We start from the raw sequence: 25,169 nt of genomic DNA, 5'->3' as shown, positions 1-25,169 counted from the left end.
GGTTCTGAAGTGTTGTTTTAATGAACCATTTAGCTGTTCTCTTCACGCCATCATCTGCTCTCTCATTTCCATAAATAAATATAAAAAAGCTATTATTGTGTTTTCCTTTCTAATTTTGTTTATTAATGTACATGTAATTATGTTAATTTAATAATTTACATTTGCAATGAAACCAAAATTATATGTAATGTTTTTGATTAATAAATTGCTATTAAACAAATTGTTTCGTACATGTATGGATATAATCAAGTCATAAACATGTAAAGTATTCATTACGTGTTTTTGCAACGTTTTGCTCTTAGAATTTAAACTGTTAATGAGTCGGTGAAACAAGAACCTCTACGATCGATTCATTTCGATTTAGCCACGAATCGGAGAGGTTTTATGAATAGGGCCGAATTAAAAGAACGATTCGTTCAAAAATCTACAGAATTGGTGCAAAGTCAGAGTTGGAATTACGTCTTAAAAAATGTATTTTTCCACAATTTTGTATGTGTGCAAACTGTATAATATCCAAGGTACACATTTCTAGTAATTGTTTTCAGAAGGTTTTTGAATATTTGTCCTCTCCCCAAATTTGTCACCACTGAAAACACAGTAATATATCATTTAATTTGAAGAGTTACATTGACCTATTAAGATTTTGCTTACATCTTCTTTGTAAATGTGTTCTATTTTATTAAAAAGTTTTCAGAGGTAAATTAATTACAATTACAATTGTAACAATATTTCAAGTGTGATTTATAAGATTTGTTGTATTTTGAATCAAGTTTTTCTTTGTAAAAGGCAAAAAGTAGATCATTCTAATTTCAAACTTAAGGATTCATTAGTTTGAATATACATTAAACCAAACACTATCAGTATTATTTTTACAAAACATCCCATGTTTCAGTAGCAGCACATTTTTAGCGAACACGTCACATTACAGAATTTTAACCCACATACTAAAACACTACTAAAACATACTAAAATACTAAACATTTGCATAATTGTACTAAAATGTAGTTTATGGGATATTTTCTGTAAATTTTATAGGATAACACTGAAAAAAACAGATATAACGACCGAAACTTCACCAAATGACTGTTACGGTAGTGACAATGTTATGGAATAACACCCCAAAAAACAAACATGTCACTACCAAAAATTCACCAAATGTTTCGCTCGTGACCATCATGGTAGTGACAATGTTATGGAATAACACCCCAAAAAACAAAGATGTCACTACCGAAACTTTACCAAATGTTTCAGTCGTGACTGTTTCGGTAGTAACAATTTCACAGGGTAACACCAAAAAAACAACAAAAAAACAAAGATGTCACTACCGAAAATTCACCAAATGTTTCACTTATGACCATCATGGTAGTGACAATGTTATGGAATAACACCCCAAAAAAACAAAGATGTCACTACCAAAACTTAAAATGTTTAGCTTGTGACTGTTACGGTAGTGAAAATTTTATGGGATAACCCCCCCAAAAAAACAAAGATGTCACTACCGAAAATTCACCAAATGTTTCGGTCGTGACTGTTTCGGTAGTGACAATTTTAGATACTTTTGAACCTAGCTCAAAGATGCTTGACCACATGGTTAGCTAGCACAGTTCGGAACAGTTAAAAACTAAATATATACACATACACACAATACACATACAAAAACTAAATGTTATGGAATAACTCCTAAAAAGTGTATTTAAGAATAAAAAATAGTGTTTGGTAGTGACATTTTTTGAAGTTACACACAGATTTTTCATATTTTCGAACACATTTACCTCAAAATGATGGGGCCTATCTACTCACCATGTAGCTATGAGAGAGAGGGACACATACATATTTCCTGATCATAAATGTAGTGGGTGTATAGCTAAAATCAGTCTCAGTCAATGGACTAAAACAAACACTGTTTTGGTAGTGACACATTTTTTTTTTTTACATTAAAGTTTCATAATTTACAAAGAAAATATAAAATATATTTTTTAACTTCATATTTAAAAAAAAAATCAAAAAGGTATTTTTAAAAACAACAAAATGCAAAAATATTTCAATATCATTTTCATAAGTTAAAATTTCGGGGTTAGGGTTTGGGACAGCCACCTCCCAACTGAAAGTACCCATTAACTGATGATTTTATATATATATTAAGCATATTGATATTTTAAATATTTTTGTGGTTTTCAATAGGATCTTAGTAAACATCTAAGATTTGAATACTTAACTGCTTCTTAAATGTGTTTTTCTGGTTAGCTATGGGACAGCAGTGCACCAATTCTGTAGAATGGCCCATATACATTCAGTATAAAATTTGCAACATTTCGCGCAATGCGGATATGTGACCCCGGACCACAAAACCAGTCTTAAGTAGCACGGGTATATTTGTAGTAACAGCCAACAATACATTGTATGGGTCAAAATTATAGATTTTTCTTTTATGCCAAAAATCAATAGGATATTAAATAAAGATCATGTTACATAAAGATATTTTGTACTGTAAATATATCAAAACTTATTTTTTTATTAGTAATATGCATTGCTAAGAACTTCATTTGAACAACTTTCAAAGCGATTTTCTCAATATTTAGATTTTTTTTGCACCCTCAGATTTCAGATTGTCAAATAGTTGTATCTCGGCCAAATATTGTCCTCTCCTAACAAACCATACACCAATGGAAAGCATATTTATTCAGCTTTTATATGATGTATAAATCTCAATTTCGAAAAATTAACAAGTTGTGACTGGTTTTGTGGTCCAGGGTCACATGTATTCTCCATTCCACTAGATGTCAATAGGTGCGACTGTCCACTAGAGAGCACATGAAGCAGAAAGAGAAACCATTTGATTGGTCAGACGTGATCACGTGACACCATATTTTGCATTTCCTCCAGTGATGTGTGTAAACATTGCACTGGCACGTTGATCTGATTGAATGTAGCAGTGAAATCTGACGGCGTGTTACGACCATGGTGAAGTGTGTGGTCCAAGGATGCATAAACCACAGTGATTTCAGACCGGGGGAGCAATCGAGCCGTCCGCGCAAGAGGTTTTTCAGGTTCCCCAAAGACAAGGCCCGAGTGAAAGTGTGGCTGGCTGCTTTACGGGAGACTGAGCGCGAAATCACAGATCAACATCAGATATGCGAGGATCATTTCCTGAGCCATCACATCACGCCAATCGGCATTAGCCCGGACGCCATCCCTATTATGCCTGCATTAGAGGGACCGGTCGCCGGCTGGAGCTCGTGTGATGAGCAGGACGAGCACTCGGACCCAGTTGAGGAGGTTGGAAGGGTGCAATGCATATTCCGACAACCAGCTATCTATGAAAGTCATTCAGTATTTTTGACATGGGTTGTTTTTGTATAAGAACATTTAACTTTTAACATTTATGATTAGGCTATATTACTTTTAAGTTTGATAGGTCAGGGGTTGTGACTATTTACACCAGCCAAAATGCATACATGTTTCCAAAAGCCGCTTTCTTTAACACCGCGTCATTTTACGTCACGAGAGGGAGTTGTTTGTGTACTCGGCCCAGCGCACAATAGGTTGGTAGTAGGAGAGTTCGTGAGCCAGTGTGTTTTCGGTAGTTTTTGTTTCGATTTATCACCGCCATGGTAAATTATTGTGTTTGTAGAGGTTGCACAAACTCCGGCCTATCAGGACATCGAGTCCACCGGTTTCCTAACAAGAAAAAGCACAGTGCTATCTTCCATGCCTGGGTGCGTTTTGTGCAGATGAAGAGAGATGACTTCACTTCTGCATCTGTTTCGAAAAACGCGGTGGTGTGTAGCGTTCACTTTACACCGGAGGATTATCATCCCGGCGATATGTTGGAGTGCGATATGGGATGCCGAAGCAAGAACCAAGTGAGACTCAGAGCAGATGCGGTTCCTTCGGTGTACGCAGCACTTTCATCGGGTTCGGCCGCCGGCGGGAGACATGATGTTCACGGATCCGTTGAAGATGCAGCTCGACGAAAACTTGTATATATCTATAAGCTAACACTGATCTCTCACTAAGACACCTACCTTGTTCTGCACTAGTTGGCCGCGCTCCCTGCCGTTACATCACTTCCGGCTTGGCGTTTTGACGTTAGTTTTCTATATGTTGACTCATTGGCATCTCTAACCTGCTATATGCTCTTTAGACAATATACCTTTATTGTTTAAAGCGTTTAATTTGGTCCTATTACATTTGAGCGCCATAGTAACTCTGTAAAGGGTTTGCACTCATGTCACGATTTGGCCAGTTAAGGTTACCCAGATGCGCGGCCATATTGGCGATAACTCGGATGTAAACAGCAGCATGGATTGCACGGTTAATGTATGACTGAATGCGGTCTGCTAATTTATCCTGTCTAAACCATGGAAAAAACGTGTTGAAGCTGCTAAATCATATAGAGAAGGACTTAGTAAGCTGGAAAGGGCACAATATTTTGACAAACTAAAGTTATCAGGTGGTAAATATATGTACAAGCAGTAATAATTAAGATATTAGCCTAATATTTCACCTGACTGACTGGAAATGATAAGAACAAACACAAATGTTGTCAAGATTCTTGCCCTGGAAATCCTGGTTCAGTTTGGCCAACCACAGAGGTCTTTTGTTCCTCAGGTTTTCTTGATTTGTCATAACTTTTGGCACTCTATAGTACTTCAAATGTTTTGTTACAACCCAAAATATGATAATAATTTGCCATTTTCAGCAACAATAATCAGCAAAATATGCGAGTTTTGTTCGGTTTAGTGACATTGTTTACGTTCAGCATTGCCAATGTGGCAGATTGAGGATGCGTCATGACAACATTCGATATTGTACAGCTGCAACCTAAAATAAAATGTAGAAAAATAAAATGAATGCATTGTTTAATTGAGTTATCAAGATGTAAAATTAATGTGCTCAAATAGCTCGGACAATTTTGTGATTAAATAAGTTGGTAAACCCTATGCAGTATCAGGTGTTATTAACCATAATTTTGTCTTGACAGGGTGGAGTTGCTGCAGATGATGATCTTTATGATGTAGAGTTTGAGGATTTTGAGGAAGAAGATGATGAAGACAACAGTCTTGCAGATGATGGTTCACATAGCATGAGTAGTACAGTCCAAGGACAATGTTTCACTGGAAGGTATCACTACATTACACAAATGTGACCCTGGACCACAAAACCAGTCATAAGGGTAATTTTTTTAAATTGAGATTTAACATCTGAAAGATGAATAAGCTTTCCATTGATGTATGGTTTGTTAGGATTAGACAATATTTGGTCGAGGGTGCAAAAAAATATAAATATAAAAAAAAAGGCCTTTAAAGTTGTCCAAATGAAGTTCTTAGCAATGCATATTACTAATCAAAAATTAAGTTTTGATATATTCACGGTAGGAAATGTACAAAATATTTTTATGGAATATAATATTTATTTAATATCCTAATGATTTTAGGCATAAAAGAAAAATAGATAATTTGACTCAAACAATGTTGGCTTGGCTATTGCTACAAATATACCTGTGCTACTTATGACTGGTTTTGTGGTCCAGGGTCACATATAACTGCTACAAAAATGACTGAAACAATATTTATTATTTTGCCTGTTCATTATATAATCTGCTTTCTTTTTATGTTTAATTAGCAATCCCAACATTACCAACATAAATCAAGCAACAGGTGCATCCAACAAACAAGGTAAGAAATGTTCTCATGAATTTTTAATCAGTTTAATTTAATGAATGTACTTTGACCAAAGTTAAAAAAAAGTCCAATTTTTGTTCCAGCTCTGAATCGCTCTGAAGTTGCTCTTGGGCGACTGACCAAACGCTTCATGCAGCTGCTTCACACAGCACCAAATGGAGTCCTTGACCTCAATGAGGTTACTCGAAAACTGGGCACACGAAAGAGGCGGGTCTATGACATCACCAACGTGCTAACCGGTATCCAGCTAATCAAAAAGACATCTAAAAACAAGATCCAGTGGATGTAAGTTTATACCAAAGGTTACTTTTACAGTTTCACAACAATATTTTGTAGATTGTAAATACATGTTGAAATACAGTCGTCAACATTTGAAGTGGTTCAAAACCTTTCATCAAAGTTGTCCTAAAACCAAAACAATACCGTTCTTGTCTTTTTTGATCAACTTCAAATGTTGACTACCGCCCATTAGCTAGAAGTGAGTCAAGAGGTTTCATTGTCAGTGATTTTTCGGTGTATGTTCAAGGAATCCATCAAGCGGCAGTTTCGGGAACCAGTGGAGCGCCAAGACAAAAGCTGACCTACTTCATCTGAAGTCAACTGAGGAGGCGCTTGACTGGCTCATCAAAGATTGCGCCCAACAGCTCTTTGCCCTGACTGACCTCAAAGACAATGCTGAATATCCTCTCATTTTTCTGTGATTTTATATTTTGAACAAATGCTATAGTAGTTCTTTCAGTTGTTTTGGTCTTAACTGCAGTTGTACCTCAGCTTATGTGACATACGAGGACATCTGTCAGATCGGCGTTTTCAAGGACCAGACTATAATAGCCATCAGGGCCCCTGAAGAGACCAAGCTAGAAGTGCCCACTCCCACTGAAGTAAGTGTGAGACACATGCTGAAAGGCTTTGAGCCAAATGTAATATTTTAAATTAGGGCTGGGCTGTATGATTATATACAGTTGAGGTCAAAAGTTTACATACAGCTTGCAGACCTTATTTAGTACTGACCTGAGTAAGATATTTCACGTAAAATATGTTACATATAGTCCACAAGAGAAAAATAATAGTTAAATTATAAAAATGACCCTGTTCAGTTTTTATGCTCTTGATTCTTAATACTTTGTTACTTGAATGATCCACAGCTGTTTTTTTTTTTTTTTTAGTGATGATTGTTCATGAGTCCCTTGTTTGTCCTGAACAGTTAAACTGCCTGCTGTTCTTCAGAAAAATCCTTCAGGCCCCACAAATTATTTGTTTTTTCAGCATTATTTGTGTATTTGAATACTTTGCAACAATGATTGTATGATTTTGAGATCCATCTTTTCACAGTGAGGACAACTGAGGGACTCATATGCAACTATTACAGAGGGTTCAAACGCTCACTAATGATCCAGAAGGGGAAAAAAAACAATGCATTAAGAGCCAGGGGTGAAAACTTTTGAACAGATTGAAGATGTTAATTTTTCTTATTTTACCTTTTTTTTAATTTAGTACTGCCCATCTGACGCTACAGAAGATACTTACATGTTCTCTAGAAGACAAAATAAGTAAAATTTACCCTGATCTTCTAATTCAAAAAGTTTTCACCCCCCGGCTCTTAATTCATCGTTTTTCCTTCTGGAGCATCAGTGAGTGTTTGAAATAGAAGAAAATGACAAATGGAGAGAAATATGCACAGATCAAGCTGTTTCTTAGCGAAAAAAGCCCAAAACTGTTCTGAACATGTATGTTGGTGAATTTTGATCAAGAGGGAAAGACCTTTTTTTTTTTTTTTTACTTCTGGTCATCTTGTCTACTCCTAATTTAATTAATGATTAAAGGACACTCATCTGATAGCTGGAAGTAATATGTGTTATATGTTTACGTCCCGCTCTAGGAATCTATCCAGATCCACTTGAAGGGCTGCCGGGGCCCCATCCATATACTCACCTGTGAGACTGAGGGCCCAAGTGAAACTGTGGATCCAGCTAACACAGAATCAAAGCTTGTCAAACCCGCCTGCTTTCTAACGCTAGAGGAAAGCCGGATACATACACAACCACTTATATCAGGTTAGCCATACGGCTTTGTTTTTTACGCTTAAATGCATTTTGCCCACTTACAACACCATTTAGAAGTCTGGGGTCTATAAGATTTTATTTTTTTGAAGGATTTGTTAACCTCCAGAATAAAAAGGTCCTGATAATTTACTCACCCCCCCATGTCATCCAAGATGTTAATGTCTTTCTTTCTTTAGTCAAAAAGAAATTAAGGATTTTGAGGAAAACATTCCAGGATTTTTCGCCATATAGTGGACTTCAGTGGGAATGACAGGTTGGAGGTCCAAATTGCAGTTTCAGTGCAGCTTCAAAGGGCTCTACATGATCCCAGCGGAGGAATAAGAGTCTCATCTAGTGTAACAATCAGTAATTTTCTAAAAAAAAATATTTATATACTTTTTAACCACAAATGCTAGTCTTAACTTCACACTTTGGATAATCACATTGGAAAAGTCACACGCGGTTAGTTCTTCGTCTGTGTACTTCGGTTCAAAACATCATTTATTAACTTTTTTTTTGCACTTTTGTATTTTTAAACACTGCGTCAGTACTTCTGCATGTCACATGTGCTGATTACATAATGCGTGAGGTTGAGGTAGTGCAAGACAAGCATATGTGGTTAAAAAGTATATCAATTTTACTTTTTTTTTTTTTTTTTTTTTTTAAATGAAAATGACAGATTGATTTACTAGATAAGACGTTCAAAATGATAGACATTTAGCATACATTTTTGATTTGGTGGGATAGTTCTGTTCTGGGCAAAAACTCCCTGCCCATTCATGCAGCCTGTCATGAATGAGTAGGGCAGAGGTCTCAAACTCAATTCCTGGAGGGCCGCAGCTCTGCAGAGTTTAGCTCCAACTCACACCTGCTTGGAAGTGTCTAGTGATCCTGAAGACCATGATCAGCTGGATCAGGTGTTTGATTAGGGTTGGAGCTAAACTGTGCAGAGCTGTTCCCTCCAGGAATTGAGTTTAAGACCAGTGGAGTAGGGAGAGCAGCAATAATAACTCCCCAGGGTAAACAGAATCAGAAAGCCAGGTCCTGATTGTCGCAAAAGGAGGAGTTGGGGATGGAGGAGGCCGTTTGCTTCTGAGCAAGCGAAAAAGCTACTGAATAATAATAAATAGAGCTTATATATAAATGCCATGATAGGAGTAGCGTTCCTTAGGTAGATGTGATCAGCTGAGAGTCAGCTGATGCAAGCTTGACTCATGTGACCTGCCAGAACTAATGCTATATGCTTAATTTAAGTCCACTATTTGGAGAAAAAACCTAGAATATTTTTATTCGGAATCCTGAAATGTGTCTTAAGCACCAAATCAGCATATTAGAATGATTTCTGAAGGATGATGTGACACTGAAAACTGGAGTTATGACTGCTGAAAATACAGCTTTGCCATCCTAGGAATATATATTTAATATTTAAAAATAGAATTTTAAGAATAAAATTTCACAATAATACTGTTAGCAAATAAATGCAGCCTTGGTGAGCAAATAAGACTTTCAAAAACATTTAAAAAATCTTACCAACCCCAAACATTTGAATGTATTAGCTGTTAAAAGAACAAAAAATTATTTGCAATCTGCATTATCCAATGGACTTTATGCACAGGACACAGCCTACAAATGTCTGATTCAACACTGATTCATTTTTAAAGTATCTAGCTAAGTACTGTTATAAATATACACAATATTTCATTGTAGTAAAGGCATCCAGAAAGTTTAAATATCAACGGAGGGAAGACAGTAGTGCAGCCGAACACTGTTGTGTCCCACTATGCTCGGCTTCCTCAAAGTTCAACTCTGTGCTGAGCTTTCACTCTTTTCCCACGGACGAAGAAAGACGCAAAAAGTGGATCTGCAACATTCAACGCAAGGATTTAATCATCACTTCCCATATGAGAGTCTGCAGCCGTCATTTCGAGAGCGAAAATATGAAGGAGCCATCGACTCCTAAAGGGCGACGCGTGCTGAAGAAAGGGGCTGTACCCACCCTATTCCAGTGGAACAACTACTCATCTTCAGCACCACTGCAGACTCCTGTGGATGAAGATCCTGCACCTGTGGACCTCAATAAACATGATTGTGCATCAGTTCCTGAACATGCAGCAGTTGATAATGCATTGGATAGGGCTGCAGAATGATTGACTGTAAACCTTTTTTCCCATTTGTTTTTACAGATGTTTCAAATACTGTAGCAGCTGTACAGAGCGCATAAGGACCTCAAAGAACTTAAAGAAGAGACTTTGGTTCTTTGAGACAGACTACCCAATCTTAACAGACTTTGGACTTTTTGGAGAGACCACTGTGCATTTATTCACTCTCTTGAGGTTCAAGACATCTCTTGTAAAGATTTTTGATTTGTAAATATATGGATGAGTATTTTGAACAGTTGGAAGTATTTTTTCTATAACCATTATGAGGAAACTTGAAGGTTGTCTTTTGAAAATGGTGATTTTTTTTTCTTGGACCATCTGGCAATACTGTAAATTAATAAAGTCTGCGGTGGTCGAAGATGGGCCTCGGACCCTTTGTTTCAATACGGCAAGATGTCCTTGTTTCTAAATGTACGTTATGGTTTTTTGGGGTTTTTTTGGAAGAAAATTAATACTTTTATTAAGCAAGGACACATTAAATTGATCAAAAGTGACAGTAAAGACATTTACAATTGTACAAACAAAATGTATTTTGAAAAAAATGCTGTTCTTTTAAACTTTCTATTCATCAAATAATCCTAAGAAAATGTGTGCACGTCTTGGTCCAAAGTGCCACAAATATCTACAAAGACATTTGCGCATCTTAAAACATGGGTGCCATTGGCCGACGAACTTTGAGGACCTGTTAGACAAGGTTAACAGAAGCCGATCGGAACGAAACTTGGTAGGCTGGTTTGACTCACGACCATAAAGGTCTGAGAGAAGTTTGAAAGAAATCGGTCACTAAGAGTGATACCGCAGGTTGTAAATGATTGTACATGTGTGCAATATTCGTATCATACAATAGAACTCCTCATTCCGGACAACTTTGCCTCTTGTTTGTTCAATGTTTGAGATGTAAAAAAAAAATACCTTTGTGAACTAGTCCTAGGTTTTTCATTCAATCCGGAAAAAACACTGCAGTACAATTCTCTGGATTCTCTAGGTCAATAATTATCCCAAAAAAATTTGGAAAGCTATAACGGGGTCGTTTAAAACAGGGGCCTGTCCAAATGTACCCAAGATCCTATAAAGCCTAAAGAAAACTTCACAAACCCGGCTGAGCACATGCAACATGTGATTCTAAACAAGGGGATTGGACCACAGATGGTGCTATCACAGTCATAAATGTAAAAAACCCCATAGATTTTTATGGTAAATTACCTGGATCTGCCAAAAATGCTTTTTAACTCATTGATTTAGGTGGTTACAAGCTTGTTAAATAATGTCTTTTTCACATATGCTTAAATGCCTTAAACCCTTCGAACCCCGATAATCGCTGCTTGCAGCTATATTTTGTTATTATTGTTATTATCAATATTTAAAACAGTTGAGTACATTTTTTTTTCCAGGATTAATGAACGGAAAGATCCAAAGAACAGCATTTATCTGAAGTAAAAATCTTTTGTAACATTATACACTATACCATTCAAAAGCTTAAAGTCAGTATTTTATTTATTTTTGGGAAACTATAGAAATTAATACTTTTATTTAGGATGCTTTAAACTGATCAAAAGTAATGCTAAAGAGATTTATAATGTTACATAAGATTTCTATTACAGATAAATGCTGTTCTTCAGAACTTTCTATTCATCAAAGAAACCTGAAAAAAATTATACTCAGCTGTTTTCAATATAATAATAATAAATGTTTTTTGAGCAGCAAATCAGAATGGTTTCTGAAGGATCACGTGACTGGAGTAATATATATATATATATATACATATATTTAAAATATATTCAAATAGAAAAGTAAAAATATTTCCAAATGTTACTGTTTTTGCTGTACTTTGGGTCAAATAAATGCTGGGTGAGCAGAAGAGACTTCTTTAAAAAACATTTAAAATCTTATTGTCCAAAAACATTTGACTGGTAGTGAATATCAAAATAGAAAATGGTTATTTTAAATTGTAATAACATTTGACAGTATTGTGGACAGTTTTGAGAGGCATAAAGAAATTTAAACCTTTCAACTGTAGTGTAACTATTAAACGTATATACTGTGAACTGCTGAACCGCTACTTTAATATTTTGTCAGTTATTTTTGTGAAAAATATATCTAGTGCTTAAAATAAAACCGGTCTTTTAAACACATTTAATGGCTTGTTCGGTAACAGAACTTGGAGAACATATGTCACTTAACTGCACTTGCAAAATATAAGTTGCTCTGCAACTGATATAGATAAAAAGCTCTATAAAGGTGAGAATAAGGATCCAACAATATTACAGTTTATAAAAACAAATGGTCCCCATATAAGGATAGCACTCATCACAGTTCACACCTCATTTTTGCATTAAAGTTAGAGGTAATTGCACTTGGAATGGGAATGATTGATAAAGTGAGCCATTTCCCGAGGTCTTATGTTTGCAAATATCCCGTACACCACCATCCAGCTATAAGGATGGCTGACTAGTTAATCCATTGTTAAATAATCAGTGGTCTCAGGCTTCTGTCACAAAAAAATCCTGAGCCTGTGATCTTAGTAAGACAGCAATATATGACATCAGTCAGAGATGAAGTGAACAAACGAAACAGGAAAAACGCCCTTCCTGTTTGGTTCCCCATCAACGTGGCCCACCTGCAGGACACACGGAAGAGTCATCAAGATCTCACGATTTAGTCAGCTGATGTGTGCAAGTGTACTGTGGAAAGTACGACTGAGTACTTACCCACCACTCCTTGTCCTCCTCTCCATCCACTACGATCACCTCTCCCTCAGAGAAGGTCAGTTCATCTGGGTTATCAGCCTTACAGTTATATAAGGCTTTTACTCTCTTAGGTCTCTGTTTCTGAAACAAATATAAAGAAAATGTCTTAGATTTACCACTGACATCACAATTAATATGTATAATAAAATATGATATATTTCAATGAAAAATAACACTTTTAATGTTTAATTTTAGCTTAAATCTCAAAATATTTTGCTCACTCTCATGTCATTCTAAACCCTGTAAGACCTACATTCATCTTCAGAAGACAAATTAAGATTTTTTTTATGAAATCTGAGCGCTTTCACTGACAGCAACGCAACTTACACGTATTCTTGTAGCTTCATAACATTAATCAGAATCAGACATTAACATTATTCATAACATTAAGATTGAACCACTGATGTTACATCAACTATTTTAATGATGTCCTTACTACCTTTCTGGACCTTGAATGTTCCAGTTGCTTTGCTGTCTATACAGGGTTAGAAAGCTTTTGGATTTCATCAAAAATATCTTCATTAGTTATTCCGAAGATGAATGAAGGTCTTATGGGTTTGGGACGACATGAGGGTGAGTAATTAATGACAGAGTTTTCTTTTTTGAGTGAACTATTCCTTTAGTGTTATTTTATTTAAAAGAATTATAAACTAATATTAAAAAATGTGGGGTGTTTTTTACATTTTAAAATATATTTAAATAGAAAACAGTTATTTTAAATAGTAATAATATTGTACAATATTACACTTATTTTATTTCTGATCAAATAAACATGGGCTTAGTATGCAAAAAAAAAAATGTTTGAATTGTAGTGTACTTTAAAATTAAAAATGTAATTTTAATGTCTTAAATGGTCACTTACAGGTGGTGGGGCTGTTCTAGGTTTGGGAGCCGGAATAGAAGCTGGTGCGGAGGCAGATGGTGGACCGGAATCTGAAAAAAAAAAAAAAAATACGTATTGAAAAATCACCATTTATTTAGATTTATTTCGACCTAAAATATCTTTTTTTTTTTTTTTTTTTTTGATTTTGAGCTACACTACAAGTCAAACGTTTTTGAACAGTAAGATTTTAAATGTTTTTTAAAGCTCACCAAGCTTCCATTTATTTGATCCAAAGTACATGAAAAACAGTAAATTTTTAAATATTTTTATTATTTAAAATAACTTTTCTACTTGAATATATATTTTAAAATGTAATTTATTCCTGTGATTTCAAAGCTGAATTTTTAGCATCATTACTCAAGTCAAATGATCCTTCAGAAATCGTTCTTATATTAATGTGCTGCTCAAAAAGCATTTATTATTATTGTGTTGACAGCTGAGTAGAATTTTTTGTTTCTTTGATGAATAAAAAGTTCAGAAGAACAGCATTTATCTGAAATAGAAATCTTTTGTAACGTTATTAATGTCTTTATCATCACTTCTGATCAATTTAAATCATCCTTGCTAAATAAAAGTATTACTTTTTATCATTTCTTTCCCAAAAAAATATTTGACTCCAAGCTTTTAAATGGTATAGTGTATAATGTTACAAAAGCTTTTTATTTCAGATAAATGCTGATCTTTGGATCTTTCTATTAATCAAAGAATCCTGAAGAAAATGTACTCAACTGTTTTAAATACTGATAATAATAATAATAATAATAATGAAAAATATTTGTTGAACAGCAAATCATCATATTAGAATGATTTCTGAAGGATCATGTGACACTGAAGACTAAAGTAATGATGCTGAAAATGTAGCTTTGACCGCAGGAATAAATTGCATTTTAAAATATATTCAAATAGAAAGCAGTTATTTGAAATAGTACAAATATTTCACAATAGTACTGCTTTTGCTGTATTTTGGAAAAAATAAATGCAGGCTTGGTTAGAAGAAAAGTCTTCTTCAAAAAACATTAAAAACTGTTCAAAAACATTTGACTGGTAGTATATATTCATCATGTATGTAAGTATCATTGAATTCACCTGTTTTGTCACTTGGTCGAGGAACAATGGGTGGAGCTTTACTTATATTTACATCTTTACTAAAAGGACCAACAGCATCTCTGAAAAATACACAGAAATGTGCAGCTGATATAGTGTAGCCAACGCTAACAATGCTATAAAACCAGTCTGAAATCTCTATAAAAGACACTGCAAGCTGGGAGATGACATCTTACCTTGTGGGGGATTTCACTGGTTTGGGTGCAGGGGCTTTTGGCTGTGGGGGCACAGGAGGAGGTGGGGGTTTATATGAAAATGACGTGGGCAACACTGGAGCAGGTGGCACTATAGGCGCTGGTCTAGCTGGGGCTGGTGGTATAACTGGGGGAGCAGAGGATGCAGATAGAACCGGAGGGACTCGGGGAAGAGCTGCCTTTGGATCTGGAGGCGGTGGTCTCCTGGCCGCAGGAGGAGGTGGCGGAGCAGGGGGGAGCACTATAGGAGAGACAGAACCTGTTAGTTACACTTCTGAGGGGTGTGCGATATATATTGTCTACGATAATATCGTAATTGTTGTTTAAACAATATTTAAACAACAAAAGCTAAACAAAAACAACCAGAAAGTGCACACATACACTACATGATGTAGGTTAGACTACTGCGTGAGTGTATTTAGGTCACACTTTCACTGTATGATTTAGTCTATTAAAATACATTTAGAATTCCCCAAAATTCAAGGTAAGGGGGCAAAAATATAGAGGGTTTGCACTTACGTCACGGTTTGGTCAGATATGCCATATTGCCATATTGGAGATACTCGGATGTAAACAATAGGATGGATTGCACGGTTAATGTACAGTCATGGCCAAAAGTTTTGAGAAACACAAGTTTTGACACAAATATTAGTTTTCACAAAGTTTGCTGCTCAACTTCTTTTAGATCTTTGTTTCAGTTGTTTCTGTGATGTACTGAAATATAATTACAAGCACTTCATACGTTTCAAAGGCTTTTATCGACAATTACATGACATTTATGCAAAGAGTCAGTATTTGCAGTGTTGGCCCTTCTTTTTCAGGACCTCTGCAATTCGACTGGGCATGCTCTCAATCAACTTCTGGGCCAAATCCTGACTGATAGCAACCCATTCTTTCATAATCACTTCTTGGAGTTTGTCAGAATTAGTGGGTTTTTGTTTGTCCACCCGCCTCTTGAGGATTGACCACAAGTTCTCAATGGGATTAAGATCTGGGGAGTTTCCAGGCCATGGACCCAAAATGTCAACGTTTTGGTCCCTGAGCCACTTAGTTATCACTTTTGCCTTACGGCACGGTGCTCCATTGTGCTGGAAAATGCACTGTTCTTCACCAAACTGTTGTTGGATTGTTGGAAGAAGTTGCTGTTGGAGGGTGTTTTGGTACCATTCTTTATTCATGGCTGTGTTTTTAGGCAAAATTGTGAGTGAGCCCACTCCCTTGGATGAGAAGCAACCCCACACATGAATGGTCTCAGGATGCTTTACTGTTGGCATGACACAGGACTGATGGTAGCGCTCACCTTTTCTTCTCCGGACAAGCCTTTTTCCAGATGCCCCAAACAATCGGAAAGAGGCTTCATCGGAGAATATGACTTTGCCCCAGTCCTCAGCAGTCCATTCACCATACATTTTGCAAAGATCAATCTGTCCCTGATGTTTTTTTTGGAGAGAAGTGGCTTCTTTGCTGCCCTTCTTGACACCAGGCCATCTTCCAAAAGTTTTCGCCTCACTGTGAGTGCAGATGCGCTCACACCTGCCTGCTGCCATTCCTGAGCAAGCTCTGCACTGGTGACACTCCGATCCCGCAGCTGAATCCTCTTTAGGAGACAATCCTGGCGCTTGCTGGACTTTCTTGGACGCCCTGAAGCCTTCTTAACAAGAATTGAACCTCTTTCCTTGAAGTTCTTGATATTCCTATAAATTATTGATTTAGGTGCAATCTTAGTAGCCACAATATCCTTGCCTGTGAAGCCATTTTTATGCAATGCAATGATGGCTGCACACGTTTCTTTGCAGGTCACCATGGTTAACAATGGAAGAACAATGATTTCAAGCATCACCCTCCTTTTAACATGTCAAGTCTGCCATTCTAACCCAATCAGCCTGACATAATGATCTCCAGCCTTGTGCTCGTCAACATTCTCACCTGAGTTAACGAGACGATTACTGAAATGATCTCAGCAGGTCCTTTAATGACAGCAATGAAATGCAGTGGAAAGTTTTTTTCGGGATTAAGTTCATTTTCATGGCAAAGAAGGACTATGCAATTCATCTGATCACTCTTCATAACATTCTGGAGTATATGCAAATTGCTATTATAAAAACTTAAGCAGCAACTTTTCCAATTTCCAATATTTATGTAATTCTCAAAACTTTTGGCCACGACTGTACTACTGAATACGTTTTTCTGCTAATTTATGAAAAAACGTGCGGAAGTGTACGCAATTTTTTGATATAATAAAGGACTTAGTAAGGAGGAAAGGGCACAATATTTTGACAAACTAAAGTTAATAGGTGGTAAAGATATGTAGAAGTAGTATTAATTAAGATATTAGACTAATATTTTACCTACCTGACCAGAAATGATAATAACAAACATGAATGTTGTCAAGATTCTTTCCCTGGAAATCCTGGTTCAGTTTGTTCAACCACAAACGACTGATGACGCATCATGAAAACCCTCTATATGTCTTTTATATCACCTGATATAGTTGATATTACATAAGAGTGACGTTTTTCTCCCTCTGAATCTCTGCATGATTGCGAATGTGATATTGATTTGATGAACAGCTCAGTTAACACAAAGTAAATATTAAGTGATTTACATTTAGACACAACACTTCTTGTTTTTGCTGTATTTCTACAACAAAAAATAGTCCCCAACAAAGCCACAGTAGAACTGTTTTGCATCTTAGAGCAACACAAAATGGTGTTTTGTTACTGTTTTGCCATTTAAATGAATCAGTTGAATGAACGATTAAATGACTCACTCATGCAGTGATTTGCCACCACCTACTGGCGATTTTAGGTTTATATTTAAAGTGTATTTTTTCCTTTTCACCCCCAAATCATTTCAAATATACGTATTCAGATATACCATTTGATATACAATTTTTGTCACTATCGCACACCCCTATTATGACTACAAGAAATACCAGCTTGATTTTTGGAACATGATGTCTGGTTTATAGCTGTTCCATAGTAGTTTTAATTGGTTGACCAGCCGGTAGAGCTGGTAGAGCATTATGGAACGACAAACCAGCTACCATGTTCATAAAAACTTCTTGACTGCCGTTCAAAAGTTGGGGAGCAGTAAAGGTTTTTTAATTTAAAGAAACAAATTCTTTTATTCAGCAAGGATGCATTAAATTGATCAAAAGCTACAGTACAGACTTTTGTAATGTTAAAAATTATTTCTATTTTAAGTAGTGGTGGGCCGTTATCGGCGTTAACGTGAGACTCTTATCGGGCGATAAAAAAAATATCGCCGTTAATCTATTCTCAAAGTTGGGTTAGGAGCTGGGTCTAAACTACGCAAGATATGATGACTTTCACCTTGATATTTTAGCGCGGATGACGTATACCTAGTCGAATTGCACTGTAGGGGGCGAGAACGAGTCTTCAACTTCTGTGAAATTACCACATCAAATGAGACGCGCAAACATGGATGCAGCTATGAAGCCGCTTCAGGGCAGGTGCGTTGCTAGACCCTTTTTACTGGGGCACGTGAGTTATAATTTACTTTGATAATCCCGAAATAAAGACATTAAACTATATGCAACAACTGAATCGACGCTTCTAAAAGCAACGCAGTTTAATGGAAGACTATACACGCAGATATCCATGCCCGTGCGCGTCTGTGTATTTAACGGCAACGCGCACGTCGTGCAGCCTTTTGCGCAGAAGTACTTGGTTACACAAGTTTGTATAGGTAATTATGTTGTAAATGCAATTGTCAAGCAGTTTGTGATGCATTTTGGAAACAGGAGATGAGCGCCTGATCTAATGCGCCACCTGGCCCGTTCTCGAAGACTTACTTTTAGTCATTATTTGGGTAGCACACATATTCTGAATGCCTTCAGCAGAATTCAAATTAGCCATTTTAATCTAGATTAATCTAGATTAATTCCAAGATTTAATCTAGATTAAAAAGATTAATCTATGCCCACCCCTAATTTTAAGTAAATGCTGTTATTTTGAACATCAAAGAATCCTAAAAAATCATGGTTTCCACAAAAATATAACTGTTTTTATCAATTATAATAAACATTAAGAGATCGAATAAATGCAGCCTGGGTGAATGTAAGAGTTTTGTAGATAAATAAATAACATAAATAATAATCTATATCCACATTTTCTTCTTGTAAGAGTGGGCACCGCCATTTGTAAATTTTACTGGTCTGGCTTTGGGTCTCATCCGCATCCAGATATTTTTAGCTGTACAAAACAGCTCATTTTGCTGCTTGATATTGCAAATTGATGTGTCTTACCATATCATTTTAATGTATTATCTTAATTATGAACACACTGCACGTTATTTACCTGCACGTTATTGTTCTAATCGTTATTTCCCTATAGCGCCTAATGAACCGGAAGTCTCACCCATAGATGAATAGAATGGGTGCAAGAATCTACTGACGTCAGACTTACCATACACCGAGCTGTTTTTTTCTGGAGTCTGAGGGTTTGAAGGGTCTGAGCATGATCTCTGCCTCCCGACTATCTCCACTGGGGGACTCCACCCTGACATCACAAACCCATCACATCTGTTTATAACTTTACTGAATCTACATTTGTAAGCAAGTTACTTCAGAATGAAAGCTTTCAGAATTTACTATTAGAAGATCCTCAGCTCACTATGTCTAAATGCTACTCACCTCTTCCCAAGGTACGAGGCGGTAAAGGAGGTATACCAGGCACTCCTGGTAAACCCAAAGGTGGTGGGCTAACATCAAGCATGGTGCCGTAAGTTTCATTGCAGATCATGCTAGGAATAAAAGCCCTCTGCTTGTTATTGACCACATTAGCCACGTCACGTGCCAGAGCGCTCATGTTGGGCATCATGGGGCCAGTGCCTGGAACAATACAGCTAACTGGACGCTCCTCACGCCTGATCGGAATGGGCTGAAACACAAAATCAATGGAATAAGGATGAGCCACAATGTAGCAATATTCACATCTAAATGAATACCTGTCCTTACTACCTTTCTGGGCCTAAACGTGGTAGTTGCATTGCTGTCTATAAAGGGTCAGAAAGCTCTTAGGTTTCATCAAAAATATCTTAGTTTGTGTTCTGAAGATGAACGAATGTCTTACGTTTTTGAAACGACAGGAGGGTGAGTAATTAATGACAGAATTTTAATTTTTGGGTAACTAGCTAGCTTAGTTAAGAGTCTGTTTCTTCAGGCTTCAGTGTCACTAAATCTTTCCGAAATCATTCTAATATGCTGATTTGGAGCTAATTTCTTATTATCAGTGGTAAAAACAGTTATGCTGCTTAATATTTTTGTGAAAACTGTAATAAAATTGTATCAGGACTCAAAAGAACAGCATTTATTAGAAATAGAAATCTTTGGTAACATTATAAATGTCTTCACTGTTACTTCTGATCAATTTAATACATTCTTGTTAAATAAAAATTTATTTGAAATAGACAGTGTAACTGAATTAAATGGGATCTTTTGTGTAAAAAGCATGTTAACCTTGTCTTCCATCTCATCTTCGCTCTCGTCCAGGTCATCGTTATGCAGTCGCCAGTCATACTCCACATGCACATGAAGGTTGAACTTCCCCGTTTGAGCCTGAGTCAGCTGTCGAACACACAACACAGAAAAACATACTGAAGGGGAATTTGCTTGAACACAGCCTCAGGCGAGGCAAAGAACTTGCTCTCAAGAAAAAAAGAGAGCAAAAGGGAGCACTTCAGGATTTCTGCTGACATTAAAGATAACAAATATACCCACCAGCTCCTCGCATTTTGTGTGTCTGAGACGCTGTGCCAGATCCAGAGGAGTCTCTCCTGCATCATTAGCTGCAAGAAAAACACATTTATTTTCCCTGCTATATTTTTTTATTTTAGACATGGCCAAAAAAACCTAGTAATTTATATCAAATACTAATAATAAATGACTTGCAATTTTGCTTGATATATACTGTATATATATATATATATATATATATATATATATATATATATATATATATATACACTATCAGTCAAAAGTTTTTGATTTGTTCATTTGATTCAAATAATTTTAAGGTGTTTTAAAGAAGTCTCTTCTGCTCACCAAGCCTGCATTTATTTGATCCAAAATACAGCAAAAGCAGTAATATTGTGAAATATTTGTACTATTTAAAATAACTGTTTTCTATTTAAATATATTTTAAAATGTAATTTATTCCTGTGATCAAAGCTACATTTTCAGCATCATTACTCCAGTCTTCAGTGTCACATGATCCTTCAGAAATCATTCTAATATGCTGATTAGCTGTTTGCTGTTTCTATTTCAGATGAATGCTGTTCTTCTGAACGTTCTATTCATCAAAGAAACCTGAATCATATCTGCTCAGCTGTTTTCAACATAATAATAATGAATGTTTTTGGAGCAGCAAATCAGAATATTAGAATGATTTCTGAAGGATCATGTGACTGGAGTAATGATGCTAAAAAGTCAGCTTTGAAATCACAGGAATTTTAAAATATATTGAAATAGAAAACAGTTATTTTAAATAGTAAAAAATATTTCAAAATATAACCGGTTTTGCTGTACTGGCACAGGCTTGGTGAGCAGAAGTGACGTCTCTCTATACTTTTCATTATGTTTTTCATTAAAAATTATTTAGATTTTTTTTTTTGATTTAGTTTTTGTGTAGTTTGAATTCCTGAGGCTAAAGCAGAAAATGATATGAACTCTTACTAGTGGTGACAGATGCTTTTCCCCGCAGTAGCAGCTTCATACATTCACTATTATCAGTCAAGCAGCAGTAGTGCAGTGCTGTGCTTCCTTTAGCAGTCTGCTTGTCTAAATTCCCACTGCACACACATACCCACATATAAAGTATTTTAATAAAATGTAAAATCTTATTTTAGTTCAAATCCAAAACATCAATAGAGCACCTGTTCTGTACAAGGAAGTCCACAATATGGAGAGAGTTCCGGTCCACCATTCGCACTGCGAGATGTAGCGCTGTCTCACCTGGTTCCTATCAGTGAAAAGGAAAAATATACTCTTCCTCATTTATTAAAAATGATACTGATGTAAAATACACTATATGTGACCCTGGCCCACAAAACCAGTCTTAAGTAGCACGGGTTTATTTGTAGCAATAGCTAACAATACATTGTATGGGTTAAAATGATCGATTTTTCTTTTATGCCAAAAATCATTAGGATATTTAGTAAAGATCATGTTCCATGAAGATAATTTGTAAAAACTTAATTTTTGATTAGTAATATGCATTGCTAAGAACTTTAAAGGCAATTTTCTCATTTTTAATTTTTTTGCATCCTCATATTCTAGATATTCAAATAATTGTATCGCTATTGTCATATCCTAGCAAACCATACATCAATGGAAAGCTTATTTATTCAGCTTTCAGATGACTGGTCCAGGGTCACATATGTATTTGATTCACTAAAATGAACCAACCCACATGAGTCAGTTGTTTATGAATCAGACAACATAGGTGGTGTTAGATGCAGTTTTTGTGTGCAGCCCATTAGAAAAAGAACACGCACAATGACTCCAACCTACAACTCACATGTTGGTTAGGTTGTTGAATGGTATCCATCAGGTCTGCTCCTTCAGCATACACCTGGATTAGAGAGAAGATGTCTCGGGTCTTCACCGCATCACACAGCGCGTGCAGCCGGGCTGCGTTATCTGCATACTTCTTCTGAGCGAAGCGCTTCTCTGTGTACTTGGCTGTAATGAAGTCTTTTCGTACCTGCCTGAAGGACAATTGTGAGAGAAAATTTATGATGTGAAGTCTAACTTTGGGATTTAAAATCCAATTCCAAACAGAAGATCTTGAAGGATTAGTTTACTTCCAGAACAAAAGTTTGGCAGATAATTTACTCACCCCCTCAACATCCAAGATGTTCATGTCTTTCTTTCTTCAGTCGTAAAGAAATTATGTTTTTTGAGGAAAACATTTTAGGAATTTTCTCCATATAGTGGACTTCAAAATGCAGTTTAAATGCAGTTTACTTCAAAATCGTCCTACATCTGTAGCGATGTTGATTTTAAAGTTGGAGGAGAAAACGAGATGGGAGTTTTTCGACATACCCTTACTATATTGAACAGGAGCGCACAGAGTACACATGCGCATCACAGAGCTAGTTTCGCTAGATGAGACCCTTATTCCTCGGCTGGGATCATTTAGAGCCATTTGAAGCTGCATTTAAACTGCATTTTGGAAGTTCAAACTTGCGGGCACTATATGGAGAAAATTCCTGAAATGTTTTCCTTAAAAAACATAATTTCTTTATGGCTGAAAGAAAGACATGAGCATCCTGGATGACAAGGGGGTGAGTAAATTATCTGTAAATTTTTGTTCTGGAAGTGAACTAATCCTTTAATGTGAGACATGTTTAATGGATGAAAAAAGAATAAAAAAAAAAAAAGATGTGAATGAAATTTATCTATCGCTTACATGTCACTAGAAGGGTTGGGTTTGGGAATTTCTGCTGACAGGTTTGCTTCCATGATTTCGTTGAATCCTGCATTGCCCACGCTGTTAGCAAGCTGCAAACCCATTTAATACCATCACAATCTGTATATTTGCAATTTCTGCTCAAAAAGGACTGAGTTGTCACAAGACTTTTACCAAGAGTTCAGACGTGCCCAAGACATCCAGCGTCAGAGACTGTATTCTGGAATAGTGGACTCCCATTTCCCGATGGATTCCAGAGCATTCGATGCAAATCAACACACCCAGGTTTGTGGAGAGCCATGTTGGACCTGCAGCAACAACAAGTGAAAAGCCACTGACGTATCATTTGAATTTCATACAGGGTTATCTCTTCTAAGAAAAACTTTGATCTAAACAATAAAACAAGTTCTACTGGGATGACTAGGTTTCATACAATGTGCAAAGAGAAGTGGAAAGGCCAGATGCAAAACAGGAAGTGCAGGATGTAGATTTCATTAAAAAAAAAAACAGAGTGAGCTGAGGCAAGAATCACACTGTCCTAAAATGCCTGTTTTAGTTTGTGCAAATAATGCAGAAAACAACAACAAAAAAAATAATTCAGCATAGCATTTAATCTTATTTCTATCATGACAGCTCAGTAAGAGAGAATGTATTTGGTTTGCTATTGCCAATACATATGCAGATATGATGCTGTAAGTATTTAAAATATACTGCTGCTACACAAGTAGCATATGAACAGTTAATTAGCAAAAACAGATAACTCAGTTTTTAACATTTTTCAAAAATCATGTTTTTTCATTGTGCATTCCAATTAATCTTAATCAAACTGCAGTTGTTGTTTTTTTTGATTAAGTAAAAATAGCTAAAAATACAGTTAACTAACACAATAAAACACAAAAACATGATTATTGAGAATAAAAAAAATAGTTGTCTGTTTTTGCAAATAAACACTTTAAATATAACCCATAACAGATCTATAAAGGTGGAGCTGGGGAGGTGGAGGGTTTCAGAGAAACTCTAAAAGCACACTGCGAAATGCTCCAGTGAATGCTTACCAGTCATTCAAATGTAATGCAGCAAACTCATTGTCTGCATATCCAACATGAACCAATCAGCTTGTGCCAAGTAGTTTAACACTGTGAATAGCATCCCTTTACATTAAAGGGAATTCCGGATTTAAGACTTGTATGGCTTAAAGGAGTAGTTCACTTTCAGAACAAACATTTACAGATAATGTACTCACCCCCTTGTCATCCAAGATGTTCATGTCTTTTTTTCTTCAGTCGTAAAGAAATTGTGTTTTTTGAGGAAAACATTTCAGGATTTCACTTACTATAATGGACTTCTATGGTGCCCCCGAGTTTGAACTTCCAAAATGCAGTTTAAATGCAGCTTCAAAGAGCTCTAAAAGATCCCAGCCAAGGAAGAAGGGTCTTATCTAGCGAAACGATTGGTTATTGGTCTTGCCGAGCTAGACAAGACGAGCATTTAAGGTTAAAAAGTATATAAATTGTTGTTGTTTTTTTAAATAACCCATTGTTTTGCTAGATAAGACCCTTTTTTCCTCGGCTGTGATCGTTTAGAGCCCTTTGAAGCTGCATTTTGGAAGTTCAAACTCGGGGGCACCATAGAAGTCCATTATATGGAGAGAAATCCTGAAATGTTGTACTCAAAAAACAATTTCCTTACGACTGAAGAAAGACAGACATGAACATCTTGGATGACAAGGGGGTGAGTAAAGTATCTGTAAACTTTTGCTCTGAAAGTGAACTACTCCTTAAATATAATGTAAATGATGTCTCTTACTGAAATATGTAGCAGAAAACTCATGAAAGACTTAAGTTATTTAAAAAACCCACATCGTTTTATATATATTTTGGATTATGGGGGTGCCATAATTTCAAGGAAGCGAAATGGCTGC

The 25,169-nt window shown here is 36.1% G+C and overlaps 2 protein-coding genes across 4 annotated transcripts in view; one reads left to right on the top strand and one right to left on the bottom strand.

Moving 5' to 3' along the window:
• The first annotated feature begins 2,896 nt into the window (after nucleotides 1-2,896).
• On the top strand, nucleotides 2,897-10,751 carry e2f6 (E2F transcription factor 6). 3 transcript variants are annotated; one of them, XM_073852696.1, is made up of 8 exons: nucleotides 2,897-3,276; nucleotides 4,985-5,124; nucleotides 5,626-5,678; nucleotides 5,768-5,969; nucleotides 6,211-6,363; nucleotides 6,451-6,565; nucleotides 7,564-7,738; nucleotides 9,434-10,751. In XM_073852696.1, the coding sequence occupies exons 1-8, from the start codon at nucleotides 2,959-2,961 to the stop codon at nucleotides 9,871-9,873; spliced, it is 1,596 nt and encodes a 531-aa protein (XP_073708797.1). In that variant the 5' UTR covers nucleotides 2,897-2,958; the 3' UTR covers nucleotides 9,874-10,751. The 3 variants fall into 3 exon arrangements, with proteins under 3 accessions (XP_073708797.1, XP_073708796.1, XP_073708798.1); XM_073852695.1 differs by lacking the exon at nucleotides 2,897-3,276 and adding an exon at nucleotides 3,307-3,980; XM_073852697.1 differs by lacking the exon at nucleotides 2,897-3,276 and adding an exon at nucleotides 3,315-3,980 and having other exon boundaries at nucleotides 9,910-10,751.
• Nucleotides 10,752-12,004: 1,253 nt separating this feature from the next.
• asap2b (ArfGAP with SH3 domain, ankyrin repeat and PH domain 2b) overlaps nucleotides 12,005-25,169 on the bottom strand; it is a 36,874-nt gene continuing 23,709 nt past the window's right edge. Inside the window, exons 15-28 of the mRNA XM_073852694.1 lie at nucleotides 23,423-23,556; nucleotides 23,249-23,340; nucleotides 22,355-22,544; nucleotides 21,711-21,796; nucleotides 21,511-21,626; nucleotides 20,557-20,624; nucleotides 20,296-20,403; nucleotides 19,471-19,717; nucleotides 19,244-19,336; nucleotides 14,796-15,054; nucleotides 14,602-14,681; nucleotides 13,495-13,565; nucleotides 12,594-12,713; nucleotides 12,005-12,502 (exon numbers count right to left, since the gene is read on the bottom strand). Of these exons, the coding sequence (XP_073708795.1) occupies nucleotides 12,428-12,502; nucleotides 12,594-12,713; nucleotides 13,495-13,565; nucleotides 14,602-14,681; nucleotides 14,796-15,054; nucleotides 19,244-19,336; nucleotides 19,471-19,717; nucleotides 20,296-20,403; nucleotides 20,557-20,624; nucleotides 21,511-21,626; nucleotides 21,711-21,796; nucleotides 22,355-22,544; nucleotides 23,249-23,340; nucleotides 23,423-23,556 (1,739 nt within the window). The 3' untranslated portion in view covers nucleotides 12,005-12,427. The remainder of the gene's footprint in view (nucleotides 12,503-12,593; nucleotides 12,714-13,494; nucleotides 13,566-14,601; nucleotides 14,682-14,795; nucleotides 15,055-19,243; nucleotides 19,337-19,470; nucleotides 19,718-20,295; nucleotides 20,404-20,556; nucleotides 20,625-21,510; nucleotides 21,627-21,710; nucleotides 21,797-22,354; nucleotides 22,545-23,248; nucleotides 23,341-23,422; nucleotides 23,557-25,169) is intronic.

The sequence above is a fragment of the Garra rufa genome, chromosome 13 (genome assembly GCF_049309525.1).
Source record: "Garra rufa chromosome 13, GarRuf1.0, whole genome shotgun sequence".
NCBI lineage: Eukaryota > Metazoa > Chordata > Actinopteri > Cypriniformes > Cyprinidae > Garra > Garra rufa.
This window is presented reverse-complemented; position numbering and strand designations above follow the sequence as displayed.